The following is an 18,650-nucleotide window of genomic DNA, read 5'->3' on the forward strand; positions in this document are numbered from 1 at the left end:
CAAGCAGTTAAATTTAGTTCACGAGAAGTATTGCTTCAAGAACGAAATGGAATGACGGAAACAGTTGCGAAGGTTATTCTAGATATTCTTAGACAGAATAAAGGCACTTTATTGTGTGTGTGTATATGAGTGTTTTAAGTCTCGTGTTATACTATTGGACAATAACGAAAGGTTTAAAATTATATTTGAATCAGTTTGTCATGATCGGAAATCATTATGTTCCACTATTGCGACAAATTTTTATTTTTATTATCTCAACCATTACATGGTTTAAGATACAACAGTGTCGGTTTTAAAGATTGAATCACTTTAATTGACCTTGCTCAGGTGTTTCTGAGTAATTGTGCTATTTGAGCATTTCCGACGTTTATCTTTACAAGTGCGTGAATTAGTCGGCTGAAACAATTAAGGTGGGGCAATATTTGGTTGGCACTAAAACAGCAGCGTATAAATATCAGTGTAATTCTTGGAACAGTTAGACGTCCAAAACGATAGTAATACTGTATTAGACTAGACCAGAGCTGTAGAAGATAAAGTACCAAAGATGTGAGTTGCTTATTTTCTTTAAGTTTGTTTTATTAAACTATTTTCTTTATTAATAGGAAAGCAGTACTATGAAACAGTGTAATGCTTGCTTAAATTTAGATATTCCTAAACTATGTTCACTTTAGTTATTAAATGCAAACAATTACACTGGAAGCGCTTCTAAATGATTTTAGTTATATACACTTAAGTTTAGCTGAGCTGGAGCTGCTCCCCCTAGCGTTTTAAGATAATATAATCCGCATATTCTAAGCAGACGATTGCAGCATACACTAAAAACAAATCCTCATAATATTTTAACTCATTTGGCAGCTTTGCATTCAAAACTATGATCGTTTTTAATTATATTTACTCACATAATAATAGCGGCCATTTATTTTTAATGTGGTTTAAAATGTTGATTTAACTTGATTGCCAAATAAAAACAAAGGTAACAATGATCAAAGCGAGCATGTTTTCCTTGTTGAAAGTTGTTGATAAGGAAGCGCTCAACCTTTACTGATCAGTAAAATTAGGTTAAGGACTATTGTAATTTAACAGAAAAAACAGACAATTACTTCAGGTTTTCCTCGTCATTTCCGTTACTGATCTTTCCTAGGTTAGCATTATTTTTCTTACTTTTTCTAGTATTTAATATTCTAGACTGTTTACTGATTAGTTCCAAAAAGAATGAAAACACCAGGAAGAACTATATCAAAACGGCAAGATGTTGTTGTTGTGGATTATAATTATGGTGGAAGGAAGTGAGACTAGTGTATTATTACCTGTTAGTTACGTGTATCTTGTGGCTGTTTGTGGGATGAAAAACCCGAGTTTCCATGCTGGAAAAAACGTCCGTATCAGACCGGCTGATTCCCCTTCAACTGATGGTTTTTCGCGACCATGTCTTTCGAACCAAAGGACCTTGTTAATACTTGAGCAATGAACACTCATATCACAAGTGTATGAATTAACATAGTTTGCATTTTGAATAACGTGTTTGGCACTCTGATTTCAAAAGTTGTATTCATTTTTATGAACACAGTAAATTTATGGGTACTTTTATATTGACATAAAATTCCAAATCAGAAGCAATACATTAAGAGATTTTGGTGATGAAAGTAGATTAGGCCTAAGAACCTCAAGTCTCATGAAAGACAAAAGATTTGAAATATATCCTTGCTATTTCCAAAAAATTGCAAATTTTTTCATAAATATTTATGTAAAGTCTACAGTATGATATAATTAGTTTATTGTATGATGATATAATGGTTCTAATACCCGTACAGGCATTCGACGCCATCTTATGAAGTCGATATATCACTATTGGTCGAAAAGTATTTTTAAATAATACTTTTAAATAATAAAGTACATTTAAATAATAAAATAATTTATTATTTAAATGTCTATTTTTAACATAATTCAACACTGTATATCTAAAACATTACATTTTAGTATATAAAATTCTGCTCTCAAGATGAAGCTTTAAATAATGATGTTTTTTTTAAAAATTTGCATCATACCAATATAATTATTACCTTTGAATCATAAGAACGGCCACATTCTCCTCAAGATAAAAACAGCTCTAAGCACAGACATGACTTTTCCTCGTATTATGAGGAAAAGTCAAAGACAAAAATCACTGCTAATTCCTCGGAATTTTCAGACATTTGCATTTTACCGAATAACTCCTAAATGCACTGTACTTATTAATAATTCCCTTATAATTAATTAGCTAATATTTTATTTATTTCATATAATAATTTTCATATGGAAAGTAGTTATACTCAAAAGATACTTTTGGGGTTTCCTCGTCAACTCTAAAAAGCTGCATATCCGATATGCTATGATATCCGATATGCAGCTTTTTTATGCTATGATATAAAAGCTGCATATCCGATATGCACATTTTACGTTAGCTCACAAAAGTAGTGAAATGACAAGCAAGTTTAGAAAAAAATTAGTTATAACAATAGTTACGAAGATATGAACGAAATGAAATTCATTAAAATCTCAAAATGAATTTTTATAGCCGTAAATCATTTAACAAGTAACTTTTTTGTTTCTACCAGCCAGTGTATCGTTTTAAATCTCGCTAGAATAAGCTATGAAAATTGTATAGACTTTCACGACCAAATCAGTTTATTAATAAAGTACACGATAGTTACCAAATGGACTATATATTATAAAAAATGTTAAATACATTTTAATAAATAAATGTAAAAAAAATAACATACATATACGTACCCGTTTGTGTGATAGCAACAGAATATGATCGCGAATGATAGAAATGATTAGTTCTGGGACTACATGAACATGACCTTAACAAGCAATGAATGAAACAATGCAGGTAAAATTCTACTTTTATGTAGTAGACAGCTGTTTTCATCTTTGAAATAAAGACTGACTACTTCCTCGATGATAACATTATCCACACAGAAAACTATATGACAAATGTGCTGTCAAATCCATGGATAAATGAGGAAATTTTCCCATTATGTTTATTATTTGAAAATAGTTCTTGCAATATTCTAGTTCTTAAAATAAAAACTTTTCTTGCAATACGGAATTAAAACACTATTTATAAAATAACCTGACCTTTTCTATATGATCTACAAATTACAAATATATTTTAATTTCTTTCAGAGTTAATAAAGTTAAGCATCCTAAAATGGCGATCCAGATTTTGTACGTAAGTATCCAAAATGTGTTACCACTCATCTTATATTTGCCACCGTTATTACAAATCTCACTCTTTATATAATACGATAAGTATAATATTAATGTAACTGTATTTATTTATTATTTCTAGTGCCGCGAGAGCTGACCACTAAATGATATAGGTGGCGCAATTCTTTTTAGAGTATGTAAATTATAGTGTTAATTTTTATCTTTTGTCAATGAACATTTACTTTATTGTCTAAGTCTGGCTAATAATAACAAAAAAACTTCATTTTTATACTACATTCCACAACAATTATTTTTAAGTTATTTCCATTACTGATGGTATCATTTCACAGAAATTTATGGCGATTCACTTCTTAGAAAAGAAATAATTATTAAATTTCTCCTTCGTTAATTATAATTTTTGGAGAATAAATTATTCTCCAAATGGTAATTAAATAATCATTTCAAGTATGTCATTACACGATTCTGTGAGTGCATTAAAATGGCATAATTTGGAAACGCCCATTTCCGCATGTTCAGTCTTTATTATTTAATAATAAACTTTGTTCCTTTGAAAATAACCGAACTTTATGATTTAATTAAACTACACTAAAATTTTTGAAACGAAAAATACTCGTCGTATATATCGGTAATCTGTCTAAGTTTTACAACATTCTAGTAGCAGATGGCGCTTATATTTAGAAGTTAAAAAAAAAAAAAAAAAAAAAAACTCGAAGGTCGCCAATTTAAATCGCCATCTGGAATAATAAGAACATGGAATCGTCAGGAGGAAAAAATGACATAAATCTCAATTAAAATATGGATTTGATTTATGGCACATAAAATGGGTGATTTATTAGAATATAAATTAAATATGTTCGGAGAAGTTGCGTTTCTCATAGTGGATTTTATTAATCCTATTGAAATAAAATAGGGAATCTGCTATTAAAAAAAGCATAGGCATGATAGGGCATGAAAGTACTGTGCAAATATTTATATTTCCTTAAATATGTAATATATTAGAGACAGAATAAACTAACAAAGAACCTAGCTAAATGCTTTGTCAGAATTTCTTTTGATATCCCAAGAAAATTATATATTCCACTTTTTCATGAACAGGAAAAAAAAAAAAGCCTCTGAATTAGAGATGAAATGATTAATGGGTAGGATTCTATACAAATGGTAATTATTTGTGCCGAACAAAAACTTTAAAATACTAAAAATAAATGGAGGTCATGTTTTCAATTATTTCAAATAATTATGCTGGGAGTCCAGAATAAACGTTGACTTAAATGTCTCTCTGTCTGTCTGTTCGTTTTGGAGGGGGTGGCAACTTTTCACAGTAACAGAGATAACAGTTGGCAACAGATTTATGTACCTCCTCCATTGACGCAGTCGTTTCCCGTACTGCACATGCGCTGAACATGTTGTCGAATAATGTTATAAATGTGTGATTTACTAGTTGTGGTTACTTGATGCATCGCAAACATTCAAACTACTTCCTCTAAGAATATAGCTAACATAGTTGTAGTCTTATTAAGAGAAACTTCAGAAATAAATATAAACAGCAAATGTATTGCCTTACTTGATTTAGTAATTGAGTCCAGCATATAAGGAACGTCCATTTTTATGAGTGATTTTGTATTTGCAATTTTATTTTTGTTTTTTTTAATTTGTTTTTAATTTTATTTTATATTTGTATCTGCCTCGAAACGAAAGCGCTATTTCATTATAATGTCCGTTTTTTAGTTGTGTAAAGAATACATCTGCCTATTAGGCATAGCCAAGCGTTTAAATAACAACATTGATTGTTTATTGATAATTCGGCTTAACATGAAATAATGAAGGCTTAATAATAATAACAGTTTTCTATTTTGATATATGCACATAAATCAAAAATTTTAATAATTATTTTATTTACTATTATTTTTAATTAAAATTCATACTTAATGCATAACTTCAATGGCATAACCACAATTTTTAGTTCCTGCCTCCATTAACTTTCATTAACAGTAGTCCTATTTGAAAGCTTTTGACAGGCCATTACATTTTCCCCTTTTATGCTTATACTTGACAATTACCCTCTCGTGCCTCGCATTGTTATGTGTTTGTGAGCTACTATGTAGTTTATAATTGCATTCTTACTTTTACTGCCATCTCTTGGAAGTTTTTTTAACTAGAGAACTGTTAAAAAAATATGAGCTCGTTTAACTTTCTCTGTTCAGTTTTATTTAAATATTTAAATCGATGATATACCTTGATATTTACTTTAAACACGTCTCTAAATAGGTGGTAAAAAAAAAGCGAAACACAATTTGGTTGGCGATATGGAAGGGCACATTAAAAAATTATCAGAAACTTGACGTAAAGCGTTACGCTTTTAAAATGTCTGCAAACGTATAAAACGTGTATTTTTTTTAAATAAAGAAATAGGCTATTCTGTAAGAGGGCACTACTTTTATTTCGTAATTGTTAGACGTGAATATTTAATATTTCGCCCAAAATAACTGCGCAAAATATTAAATGAAAACATTATCGATAACTTTTATTACGCTGTTAAATAAATAAGTGTAAATCGGCGCAATCAGACTATCATTACGAGATTATGACAAAGTGGTCTGGTCAATGTACTACTTAAAGTATTTTTCTTAAAGCATTTTATGTATTTAGGAGCTAATGATATAGATGGTGGAACTGACAAAGATATATAACACGAGGTTGACGAAAGCAAATATTGCTTTCAGAAGAGTAAATAACATATGGAAAATATTCAATTATCATAATAAAATCAAAATAAAGATCTTCAATAGTAACATGAAATCCATGTTATTATTATATGGATCAGATTCTGACATGGATACTGACAAAGGAACAGGAAGTCAAATTGAAATAGTTTTCAAACAAAGTATTTGCATAAAATGTTCTAAATATTTTGGCTACAAGGTGTAACAAACTATGAGTTAATGGACGGGGAAAAAAAAATTGCAAGAGTAGCTTTGTATGGATCGTAAAAGAAAAAAACTGAAAAGCCTAAAGCTTGGCAGTAAAAGAAAGGAAGACGGAGGTGGCTGGGAAAGCTGGAAAGAAGTGCATTTACTTACAAGAGAGAGGTAACTGGATAAGAGGAAGCCTGCCTTAGCCCGATGATAGGTAGGTAAACAACTGAGAAAGCAAAAATGCAGAAATATCTTGAAAAGTTTGACCACCTTTAATGCCTGCAATTCAGTTATACAAAACTATAGTAAATATAACAGTCAAAATGCACTTATTTCTGTACGGTAGGGGTACGGTAGGAGAAGTCATCGTCCACAGCCTTATAATTATTAATTAACGGCAGGATGAACCCCCGTCCCCAATTACACACAAAGTTTCACCTTCCTTCAGATTATCGTGTGAAAAATTATTACGTTTTACACAGCATTTAGATTTCTCGTTGACTTTTAATATTCGTAAGAATTTGTAATCCTTCAAATTTTCGTTTTAATAAATCTAAGATTTATCATTGATTTGTCCTATAACAATACCTTATATTTTTAACTTTGCTCTGTCCCGAGATGTCTTTCAGAACATTACATTCACTAACAACCCTGGACCATTTAGAGTCATCTTTTAGTTTCCGGTCTCTTTTCATGCCGCGTCATGTCAATTGCGTCCGTTAATTGCCGTTCTGCAAAGAAAAACCCTATTGCATTCCAGTCTTCCCTCTCAAGAACTTTTTTTTACAAGAATCCGTTTCACAATTCTTCTAGGTAAAACCTAGAAGAATTGTGACTTCCTGAGAATAATAGATACAGCGAATTAATGCGAAAGTACTGTACTTCGGGTTCTCGCTGTATCATACAGATGGCGCTGATTATTGTTAATATCTATTTAGTGGAAATAGATAAGAAGAAACTAATTACAGTTGTTTTGTTCTAAGAAATAAGAACTCTGCTACTCTCTTCGTAATTATAGAGCTTGAAACCTTACCAATTATTCTTTTGATTACTTGGACTTTTATTCATGAAATCCGAGCAAGATATTCTATACATTAAAGTAACAATCACTTCTCATTTTGTTTATGATGTCCACAAACGTACGATGATTTTGTGTTATGGGTTTGTGTTAAGTAATACAGATTAATTTTTTATTCCAGATTGCTGTGGTGCTCGCTTTGTTTGCTACTGTCTCCAGCAAGCCTCCAACAGGAGGCACCACTGCAACTACTATCGCCCCTCCTAATAATTCCAGGCTGTGTAACTGCAGCTTTTATCAATGTCCAAACGTAACTAGAATTCAGAATTTGTGCAATGCAAATAATGGAACAGTAGCGGCAGGAGGTTACTGCAACTGTTGCCAGATCTGCATGTTACCAAACAGAGGTAAACAATTTCATCATTTTTTTAAATATATATTTTACTTTAATTAAATTGAGTAATTAGAAAGAATGGAAATGAACACAATTATTCCTCCACATTTCAGGTCGCCAATTTCGCTGCGGTTTGGTCAAGAGTAGACACGTTCTCATTGCAAATATGACCTGCGGTGAAGGATTGGTGTGCGATCACAGACGAAGCATTTGCGTAGCTCCAAACGAAGTTCTTCCAATCTACAGTGGAAACATTAAATGGGACGAAGTCGATCAAGAAATACGAAAGAAAGGACACGATTAAAGGAGAATTAATAATTCTTGATAGCAGCAATAATGACTGTTAGCGATCACACGCATGCTGCAGAAACGTTTATTTTTTTATTAATCAATGAAATTTCTATAACGAGAAATCATTCTTGTAAGGATGTTATAACAATAAAAGAATTCAATTAATATTACTCTTTCTTTATTACACTTTAGTTAGTCAGCATATTTGAAAGATAAGAACAGCTAATCGTGATCCGATAACTGGTCGTCTGATCTGCATAATTTCTGATCCACTTTTTCCTTGAATTCTTGTGATAAAAATGTTCAAGTTATGGAAACAAAAGACTTAACCCTGCATAAAAAATCCTCATAAATCCGAAACAGAATGCTACTTCAAACTGACCTGGATGATGCCTTCTCGATCCCTAAATAAAACCGATTAATCGCGATTTCCTTATAAATTAATCTGGCTACCACTTTTATACCATCAGAAAAAACGTACTGTGTCGTTAATGTCCCGTCCAAGTCCCTCTCTTCCCCCCCCCCTTTTTTTTTCCTTCGACAGACTTAGCTCTAACTCTTTCTTTCAAGAAAGCTAATTTCTTGCCCTTGGAAACGATTCCACACGTGTTATCCTCGAGCCAGTACTGCGATATTCGAAAATCACATGCAAAGTTTATCCTGTGTTACTATATATAACCTTCGCTAACTATTCGTTAAAGACAGTAGGCGTATTTATGTGTGTGTGTTTGTTTTTGAGTGAACGAAAAACAAAGCCGGGCCGTCCAAAAACTGATGAAATCACGCATCCAAAAAGTGCGTGATTTCATCAAAGAAAACAAAATCGTCCGTGAAATTGATTAAAGATGAATTGGGGATTCCAAAACCAACTGCGCACAACATTTTGACCGAGAGTTTGGGCCTTCGTAAATTGAATTCGCGATTTGTTCCCCGCAAGTTGACCGACGACCAAAAAATGTTTCGAATTGAACACTGGAAGGACCTCATTAAAACAGCTCGTAAGGACTCAAACTTCCTTGAAACGATCGTTACTGGTTACGAAACGTAGTGTTTTGAGTATGAGCCCCAAACAGAGTGCTGAGCGGAGACCAACGGAAGAGGGGCATCCGAAAAAAAGTCGCTTGGAGAAGTCAAAAGTTAAGACACTTCTGATTTGTTTCTACGATTCCAAGGGCATTATCCTCAAAGAATTCGTTCCGCCTGGCCAAACGGTCAATGGTGAGTTTTATCTCGACGTTTTGAAGCGATTGATAGCGAGAATTCGTCGCGTATGGCATGAATATCGTGACGACCGACCGTTCGTCAAAACGCACTGTCACTCTTGTCATCACGGTTTCTAATGAAACAAATGTCATAAACAATTGACACAGCACTAATGAAGGTTGCCGCTTTCGACAACAAAAAGATACAACAGGTGGCGCCACTAGTTTCTTCTATTTTCAAAAACTTCGGTTTCTTTTTGGACAGAGGGTGTATATTAGGTACAAGACTCATATTGTCTACCGTGCTTGATTGTAATTGCCCAAACCAAATATGCGCATTTAATATTAATGTATAGATTTCTAATCTATTTGCTTATTATTTATGACGAAGAAGTTAGAATGCAGAATTTCCTTTTGCATCAAGGAAATTTTTATCACGAAAGACAAATTTAAACAGGTATTCTCTCTCTTTCATCTAATAACCGAGACTTCAAAGAGAATAATAACAGGAAACACATTTATGATCCTTTACAGTCAAGCAAAATAATATAACATTTTACACATGACTGCCACCATATTATATTTTCCTTTATTATTTTGACAGTTTACATTATTTTGCTGACATTACTTCCTTACATTACATATATTTGCATCATTAATATATTTTAGTATGACTATTAATTTAATTGTTTAAATTAATAGTCATACTCGGATTCACTGAATAGTTTGTCATACGAAAAGTATTTGGCATAAAATGTTTTGGGCAATGTGACTTTCCCTTGAAAATAATCTTCAAAAATAATACACATTTCGTCTCCCTTGTTTTCTAGTTGGTTAGCAGTCTTAGCCATAAATCAAGCACGAGTATTCCACTTATATCAAAAATATTTTTAAGTGTTTATAAACAAAAGGAAGAAGACCGAGTAGGATCCAAGATAAAGTGCGAGAAAAATTTGAATTATATTCTACAGCAGATAATCCTTCAAGTGACATCCGGCCTTCGTTTCTTCTTACATGCTGTTATCGAGGTGTTGCTATCAGTAAATAAAGGATGACTCCGCACTCGGAAACATGTCGAAGAGATGAATGGAGTGTCGTAATGGATGATTATTTGCAACTTTGAAATAACCATATACCTTAGCAACAAAACTATTCTTTTTTCTCGATATCGATGAAACAGCGAAGAGCTAGTAATATTTTTATTTGGCACCTTGAGAAACAAGTAAGTTACAAACAGCAACGTCCTAAGCCATAAATATATTGTTTGTGTAAACACACCATCATCAGTGGAGTCAGGAAATCTCCAAGCCAAACGTTGAGGTTATATATGTACAATGTACTCATACATTTATTTGCTGCCTTTGCAAAATAAGATCTGTATTTTAGCTTTAATTTAATATTGGGATAAGCTGAGAACGCAGTCAATATTTTTTTTTTTTTGCCTCCCTTAATGTAATTTAAAGACGCTAAGATCATCTTCGAGTCATCTTTTTGATAAGCTTTATTACACATCCGAGTCAATAACTTATGTCCCTGCACAGGATTAATTCTTTCTCTTCATCTAAACTATCTTCTTAATCAAATACTTCTTAAACTAAAGAATCCCATATTTTTTTTTTAATTAAAGAGTTTAAAGAAATGTAATTCTAATAATTTAAACTACTCATAGTAAACTACTCACTGTTATATACTAATAAATTTGTATTCTTCTGCTTAGCGTTAAAAACAAAATAACATGGCGCCCTCTGACGACAACAACAATAAGCTAAATTAAGTTTCACAAAATTTACTTATACGAAGAAATGATGGATAGGATTTTCCATAATACCGCAAATATGAAAACCGTCACCTGTGAATAGCGAGTTAGCAAAACAGCACAGTGGCCTTCAAAATGACAGTAATATATTACAAGTTTTTTTGTTTTTTTTTGGCTAGAACCCCAGCATTAGTGTCATTCTTGATATATTATAGATTTTGCGTGTAAAGCATTAGGACATAAAGACATTAGGAAATCAATTATTCATGTTAATATGAAATGGTTTTAGTGAAAATCATCTGTTTCAGATCATTTTGAATCGTCTGCATAAATACGAAAATAACTACTGTTTGGGGATTAATTATCTGTATGGTATACATAATGAATTAAACGAAATTAATTTAGATTATATACCATTCAATTTAATTTTAATCAGAAATTCACAATGTAAAGTACAAAATAATAAAAATAGTAATCTTATTTTTCAATAGAATATTTTAAAGATGTACATACATTACCACGTCTATGTCAACCCCTTGTGGCGGGCGGGATAAGAATAGCCACACTGTAGCCTATGCATGTCGTATGAGGCGACTAAAATGGGTACCCAGGGAGGGTAATGGATGGCAATGCTGTAGCTAATGTAGTTCTAACTGAGGCTCGGCTATTGCTGTTACCCTCCTACCATGATCAGAGCCTATAGCCCTATATTATCCTACCCATACATTTTCTTTACAGATAACGGGGAACATGAAAAGCATTTTTGCTTCACCCATCGAGCCAAAAAAAAATCTATGTTAGAAGACTAAACAACCATTACGAATTTAAATAAATATTTATATATTTAATATTTATTAATATTTATTTATTATAATATAAATACAGTATTTATTAATAAATATTGATATATAAATATAAATATTTCTTATTTTTGTTGCTGCTCAGTCCTGCTTTTTTATAAATTTATTCGTATTCTTTAAACCAATAGTAGCATTATAATAATTGTAATAAGATCAGTCGAATAATAATACACAAAAACTAAACAAAATCGCACATTACGAAAGCATACTAATAAGAGCAAAGCTACAAAGTCATTTTACACGTGTCCTAATTTTATTTTCGTTTATATCAAGCGGACGGTGGCAATTATTTATTTAGCCTTGAGATAATGCGATGATCATAGCAATAAACATGTTTGTTCTAGACTTCAGGCCAAAGTGAGAGAGAGAAAAAAAAAAAAAAAAAAACGGTATTGTACTGATCGCGACCCGGTGGTTGAGAAACGCTTCACGACCATTCTTGTTCTGAATATAAAAGAGAAACGGGGGGGGGGGGGGGTCGCCGTTATCTCTTTGTCAGTGTCGCGTAATCGGTCAACGGTAAAAGCTAAAAAGCTATAGCTACTGCACTTGCCATGATTTCTTCTAGTAGCCGAAGTTAAAGAATATTTTAAATCGCATTTTGTGCCCTACAACATTATATGATAAATATTTTAAACCAGTGCTTCCCAAACTTATGGATGCCAAGACTCTCTTTGGAAAAATTAAAATATTTCACGGTCCCCATCGAAAAAAAAAAATCGTGATATAGACATATATTATTATAATATTTATTGTATTTATATTCAATACAATTTATATTCAAGATTTTGCGTCTGTGAGCTTTTTTGTGCTTCTTATCAATACCTTTGAAATGAAACTTATATGAATAAGCCTATATTTACTAATATTCATTAAGCGCCGAAATACGCAGGAAGCAAAATTTGTGAACCCGCACCAATGTGTGATTTTTTCCATTGAAATATAAAAAAGAACAAAAAATAAATAATAAATAATAAAAATGAAATACGTTTCTTTTAAGATTAAAAGAAACGTAAAAAAAATCTACTTAGTCTTAAAACATTTTAAATTTGTTTTCATTACTTCACGGCTCCCCTCAACAAAACGTACGGCACCCAAGAGGGCCGCGGCCAACAGTTTGGGAAGCACTGTTTTAAACGACTGTTACAGGCAAAATTCAAACATGTTTTACGCGCAATAGAAATCTATTCCGCAGCTGTGCGATACTACTGATGTAAATATATAATGAACAGTACAAGCAAAAACTTATCGACAAATTTGCGTTAATTTCGCTAACCGCCAAGTTAAATTACACAGAATATGACTCGTTTTATCAAAAAAATCAAGTTGCTACTTCTGTCAACTTTGTACTTCTTTTGCGTATTTCCAGTTTATGATTTATTTTATTATTTTTTAAATCCACCGCTAACGTTTTATTTGAGTGCATACAAGACATTGTTTACATGTGAGGGCGCTGCTATGACATAAAACGTATCTTCTGCTGTATAAAAAAGTAGTTTTTTTTAAAAATAATTTTTATGCGTTATATTCTCGGTAATTGTAGATTCTTTCGGCATTATTTTCCCCATTTCGAACATTGCTTTATCTGAAGCTTTTCAACAATCGAAATCTGAAGTAAAAATCATTTGACTCTTTTCACAGTGCTTAATGTATAGCAATATATTTTATCATTTTCAAGATCTTACTGAAGTTTTTTTTTTTTTTTAATTAGAAAATTAGGAAATAAAATCGCTAAGCAGTACTGTTTCGAAAAGGTCTAAAAATACTTTAAGCCTGCATTTCAACATATGAAAATTGGAGCGAAATTTCAGAAGTAAAGGTACAAAAAAAGAATTGTCTTCCACAAATGCGACTAAAAACTATTTTTTAAAAAAATAATAACCGAGCAATATCAAATGATTTCGGGATTCAAATATTTCAGAATTCAGTAGCAACAAATAAGAGATAAGGATACATTCGGACGATGAAATTTAAAAACGCCAAAAACCGCAGATAGAATTTGTAGGTGGAATGAATTTAAAAATTAAACAAAGTTTAAAATAGTAATAATAATAATAATAATAATAATAATAAAAAGCAATTTCATCCTTGAAATGTCGAAAGCGAACGGAATTTCAGAATTCGACCTTTGTATGTGATGAGTAAATTATAACAATATTTTAAAATATTTAAATAAAAAGGAAAACATTTATTTAAATAAGATTTAAAATATTTTAATTATAAAAAATATAAAAAACATATGAAACTCATCACATAGAAAGGTCGAATTCGTTAAAAACGCCTAAACTACACAGAATTTTTGTAGGCGGAATGTATTTGCAAATTAAACAACAAAAAAAAAACAATTTCAACTATGCTATAGCTATACTACAGCCACAGTAACATTTTATCTGAAATATCGTAAGTATTGAAAAACTCGAAATAAATTCGCTCACAATTTATCGAATCTTAATCAAGTACCCTTAGAGCTGAACTAGTTCTTTTATTTTCCATGTGGCAAAACATGGAATACAGTTGGGTGAACGAAGGTTGTCGTTCAAAAAATGTCTATATTGAGGTTAAAGAAGCTCAGATGACTTAATGTAATGGCGTTGAGTGGAACAAATTGCACAAGAACCGTTACATTTTGGCCTAAACTGTACTGGCATTTAATTTCGCCAACATGACACATGCACAGTTCCCTTGAGATGAAGAGCTTACAAGTGTATTTCATGTCTAGGTAGTATCAGCAGAAACAAGATGATTTGCAATTTTACACATGATTCATCTAACTTCCCGCCCCCACCAAGACCCCGTTCAGGCGGCCTCTGTTTCCACATAGTGGTTATTGCAAGCCTTATATTTCAGCCAAGTCACCGATGTTATTTTCACATCAGCTGACATCTCATCATATAAATGCTGTTGTTCGACTTATAACTGATCATTAACAAGACGAAAAAGGAATAAGAAGCCCGAAGAAGATACTGTAAGTAAGGAAGTCTTTTTTTATTACAAGCTTATTAGTGTTAATGCCTCTACCGTACAAATTGCCTTGCATTTAATGAAAATTGAGAACCGGAAACGTTGAATTAGAGACAGTTCGTGAATATCAGGAAAAAAAAAAAAATCTTATTCTTTACAATTATTACAAATTTAAATATTAATTCATAGCTACAAAAATGAGTTAATATTAATGGATATAAGAAGAATGCTAAACACTTTAATACTGATTTTTTATTTTTTATTTTCAGGAGATAGTTCATTCTTGACTGGTTTCGAAGGATACAAACTCTCATTCTTCTGCAATAATGCAAGCTACAGTCGTTATCTGTGTGAGTAACGTCAAAGAACTTCGTTAATATATTTCAACATTTTGCAATAATTTTATGGAAAAGTATGAAACGCGACAGTTATCTCTGGGATACACATACACCAGGATAGAATGTTCCACTATTCAGTATGGTGTTAACACTTTACTGTCATTCTTTTTTCATTTCTATTTAACATCTTATTTTTAACTTCATTAGCTATTGTCATCGTTTTGTTAGATCATCGAAACATAATATACGAGAAAAATAGAACAACCCAATGTGTGCCACAACAAAACAGTTCAGCCGAAATGAATAGCCGCCATTTTACAAATAATAGGTGTGGTTTTCAACGCCATTTTGAAGTGGATCTTTGCCCAAAAGCTGGTGGGTGCATTTCGTTACCCGATGCTTGTCCACCGCTTACATTTTAGAAGCTGGAAAAGTTTGAAAAATAGTATTTGATCTTCAGAATAGGGTTCCGAATTTAGTTCATAACTTATTCACGCACTACAGCTTTCCAATCTTTCATGGGTAGGGTTTATAACATGTCATAAAATTTAATTTCTAGTCTGAGAGTTTAATTTCATGACGAGTTGTAGCATAAAAACGAAACGTGTCCACTTTACTGCCAAACTGGCTTTGTATTCAAATCCCAGTGAGGGTACGAGCCTTCATAAATGTCTAAATGATAGATGACTATCGTATAAGTGCGAGACTACCCCCCCCCCATGTTGTTTATTGGTAATCAAAGACGTGGCTTGAAAACGTGCCCTGTTTGTTCTATAGGATTCCTGAATAATATATCAACGAAGCTGTGAAAATTTCAATTTGGCTGTTGGAAATTAAGGTCGATGAAACAAAGGCTGTGGACTAGCTGGTGAAGATGATATCGCACTTTTTTTTTTTTGGGGGGGGGGTTGTTTGGAGTTATGGCAGTAGCAACCAAAGGCTATGAAGGTATTGTAATATGACTATAAACTGATTGTATTTTTCTAGCCAATTTGCCTGTTTTTGGGATATCTGGGATAATGAACTCGAGTTTTCTTGAGGATAATCCTACCAACTCAATAAGAGACGTAACTCATCTGAAAAATCCTTTATAATATAGCACAGATATTCTTAGAGTACCAACAATCCAAGGACGTTTGTGACCTGATAGATTTGTCAGTATCTTCAGATTCACATGCAGTGACTGACCCCCTATTTGCAGACGTCTTTTGACCGCTTTGGATTCAGTTTAAAACGTGAAAAAAAAACAACAAAAAAAAAAAAAAACTAACTCTTGAATGAGGCGATTTTGGTTTAAGTTAAATGAATGGTGTGTAATTTATCTAGGAAGAACCAACTGTATAATTTTGCGGTATATAACGGATGTGATTACTTATTATGATCTACAAACCAATAACAAATAAAGCCACATTTCGAAATCTTTCGAACTACTCTGATATTTTGTTAGCAGAAAAAAAAAAAAAAATTTTTTTCTTTTTGGTATTTTACGTAATTAAATTTCTCTTGATAGGTGGCTCTTCTGTCATTTGCTTTCCTTAATATTCAAGCTGATGACAGCGAAGAAGATGAAAGCTGCGACTGTTCCACGGTGCAATGCCCTGCCCTCGATGCTGTGCAAGCATTATGCCAAGGGGATAACGGCACCGTCGAAAAGGCTGGAGACTGCAAATGCTGTAACATCTGCGTAGTGAAAAATTTAGGTAAATATCATCCGATTCATTTGCAAGAGATGTTTAAATGTATCCGAATACATTGCAAATTAAAGAAATGTGTCTTATTATTATGCAAATGTAGCTAGTATGAATGAAATGGATTTAGAACTAAGATAGAGAACTTAGAATTAGAGAATCTCCTATAGATTTAGACCTTTTTCCTAATACGTTAGGTCTCTGCAGCTATAGACATGAAAGAGAAAGATATGTTATTTTAATGTTATTAATTAATTCTACAGAGATATTTTATATGACTCCCACTTAGGAAAGGTTGTAAGCCTATAGGGCATTAGTAGGTTAAGGATTTTTTTATTATTAATTTCATCATTTTCTTGTATTTTTTATTAATTTCTACACTGTCTGGAAATTCTCCTGTAGACACCAAACAGGGAACTTTTTCAATCCTCCCTGGCTCCAATGATCATGGTAGTGGTCTCCCACCTAAAGAACATAGCGAGCATCCATGACCAAGACAGAATTCGGACCCACAGCCTGCTAATTAGAGAATGGCTGATACGCTAACCACTCGGTCAACCAGACTAGCAAATAGTCTTGCATATGGATGCTATCAGTATATTATAAAGCCATATCTGCATTTTATACAAGTAATACTTATATATATTTATACTTATATACATCATTAAGAAAAGTGATGCCATGTAATTATTACAATTAGAAAATATTCTGTGTATTATATTGAAAAAATGTTCACAACTATCATTTTATCGTTAATTTTTTGTATCCAATATTCGTGACATAATCAGATGGATAGTACGATAAAGAATTCATTATTATCCCTTATTTATTTTGACAGGCGAAAGTAGCCCATGCGGTAAAATCAAGGATGGTCCCTTCATTATCTCCGGAATCAGGTCATGCGCCGACGGGCTAACTTGCGATATGACCAATAAAATTTGCATGCCAAAACCTGAAGAATCTGCAGAAGCTACAAACTCTAGCGCTGCGGCGGAAGCTGCACCAGTTGCATCCAGCACCAACACATCATCTTCCGCTGAAGCTTAATTCTGAGAAAAAAATTGACTTCATCATTATTCCTGAAGCAACAGATGTATACCTCAACTAAGAAATATTTTGTATATAAGAATAGGTTTTGAAATAAGACATTGAAGTAGCCAATTAAATATCATATAAAATACTAATATATATATAGATGAGTTTTAGAAATATCTAAAATGGAAACTAACAGGATATAAAATAAAGTTTGTGTTAAAGTATTCGTATAAAGTAGATAGACGGTAGAAACAGAGTCTTTGAAATTAATGTATATTCACGTATATTATTCACGTGAATGCCTGCACTGACTGCTTAATCAACTACCTTTGCATAAACAATTACTCAGGGACATCTTTATCTTTCACATGAAAAATGGTATTAAATATCATAGGCAAATATTTGAATAATTATAGGAAAATATTTATGAAAATTAAGAGAATATTTATAAGAGAATATTTAGCGGAATGCAAAATGGTATCCAGTTTTATATATGCATATTATCAAAATGTAGCCGAGGAGCTTTTAAAAATAAGAAATAAAGTTCGTGCCTCATTGATTTGTGTGTCTGTTTGTACGTAGTTGAATTAAAAGACATCCTATAAAATCAGAATTCTTGTCTCTTAGATTAGTTTGTGTGCATCTAATTGTGAAAATAAAAAAAAAAACGCAAGATATTCAATAACTGAAGGAAAAAAAACAATACTTTAATTATAATTAAGAAAGGAATAACATTTATCTAAAATCCCACGCGATTTCGACCTGTGACGAAAAACAGCATCGCGCCAAAGTAGTCGGATGAAAATATTTTTTCTTCAAGATGGTTTAACTTGATTTTAAAATTTATGCTATCCTCATAATTAATTATTTTAAAAAGAATTTTGTCTTAATTCATTAAAAACATCTTTTATGATGGCGACAAACTGTACCAATAATTGTCAGGATAGTGAAAATCACATTGAAAAGGCACTGATGAAAGGCG

General features: G+C 32.2%; 2 protein-coding genes across 4 annotated transcripts; both read left to right on the top strand.

Annotated features, from left to right (window-relative positions):
* Positions 1-440: 440 nt before the first annotated feature.
* On the top strand, positions 441-7,995 carry LOC150092180 (uncharacterized). The gene is made up of 4 exons (XM_090415257.1): positions 441-546; positions 3,169-3,214; positions 7,325-7,550; positions 7,651-7,995. The coding sequence occupies exons 2-4, from the start codon at positions 3,194-3,196 to the stop codon at positions 7,839-7,841; spliced, it is 438 nt and encodes a 145-aa protein (XP_090271383.1). The 5' UTR covers positions 441-546; positions 3,169-3,193; the 3' UTR covers positions 7,842-7,995.
* A 2,232-nt stretch (positions 7,996-10,227) lies between these two features.
* LOC150092181 (uncharacterized) lies at positions 10,228-18,227 on the top strand. Of its 3 annotated transcripts, none has more exons than XM_090415252.1 (4): positions 10,228-10,252; positions 14,877-14,957; positions 16,456-16,645; positions 17,472-18,227. In XM_090415252.1, exons 2-4 carry the CDS (start codon positions 14,934-14,936, stop codon positions 17,678-17,680), a joined length of 423 nt encoding a protein of 140 aa, XP_090271378.1. In that variant the 5' UTR covers positions 10,228-10,252; positions 14,877-14,933; the 3' UTR covers positions 17,681-18,227. The 3 variants fall into 3 exon arrangements, with proteins under 3 accessions (XP_090271378.1, XP_090271376.1, XP_090271377.1); XM_090415250.1 differs by lacking the exon at positions 10,228-10,252 and adding an exon at positions 14,582-14,611; XM_090415251.1 differs by lacking the exon at positions 10,228-10,252 and adding an exon at positions 14,583-14,615.
* The last annotated feature ends 423 nt before the right edge of the window (positions 18,228-18,650 follow it).

This window comes from Typopeltis vanoorti, unplaced genomic scaffold (genome assembly GCF_054136105.1).
Source record: "Typopeltis vanoorti isolate ZY-2024b unplaced genomic scaffold, IOZ_Tvanoo_1.0 HiC_scaffold_24, whole genome shotgun sequence".
NCBI lineage: Eukaryota > Metazoa > Arthropoda > Arachnida > Uropygi > Thelyphonidae > Typopeltis > Typopeltis vanoorti.

Coding starts and splice junctions, on each gene's coding strand:
- LOC150092180 (XM_090415257.1), top strand. CDS start 3,194: ATGGCGATCCAGATTTTGTAC. Junction 3,215..7,324: donor TGGCGATCCAGATTTTGTAC/GTAAGTATCCAA, acceptor TTTTTATTCCAG/ATTGCTGTGGTGCTCGCTTT. Junction 7,551..7,650: donor CTGCATGTTACCAAACAGAG/GTAAACAATTTC, acceptor TCCACATTTCAG/GTCGCCAATTTCGCTGCGGT.
- LOC150092181 (XM_090415252.1), top strand. CDS start 14,934: ATGCAAGCTACAGTCGTTATCTGT. Junction 14,958..16,455: donor AAGCTACAGTCGTTATCTGT/GTGAGTAACGTC, acceptor TTCTCTTGATAG/GTGGCTCTTCTGTCATTTGC. Junction 16,646..17,471: donor CTGCGTAGTGAAAAATTTAG/GTAAATATCATC, acceptor TTATTTTGACAG/GCGAAAGTAGCCCATGCGGT.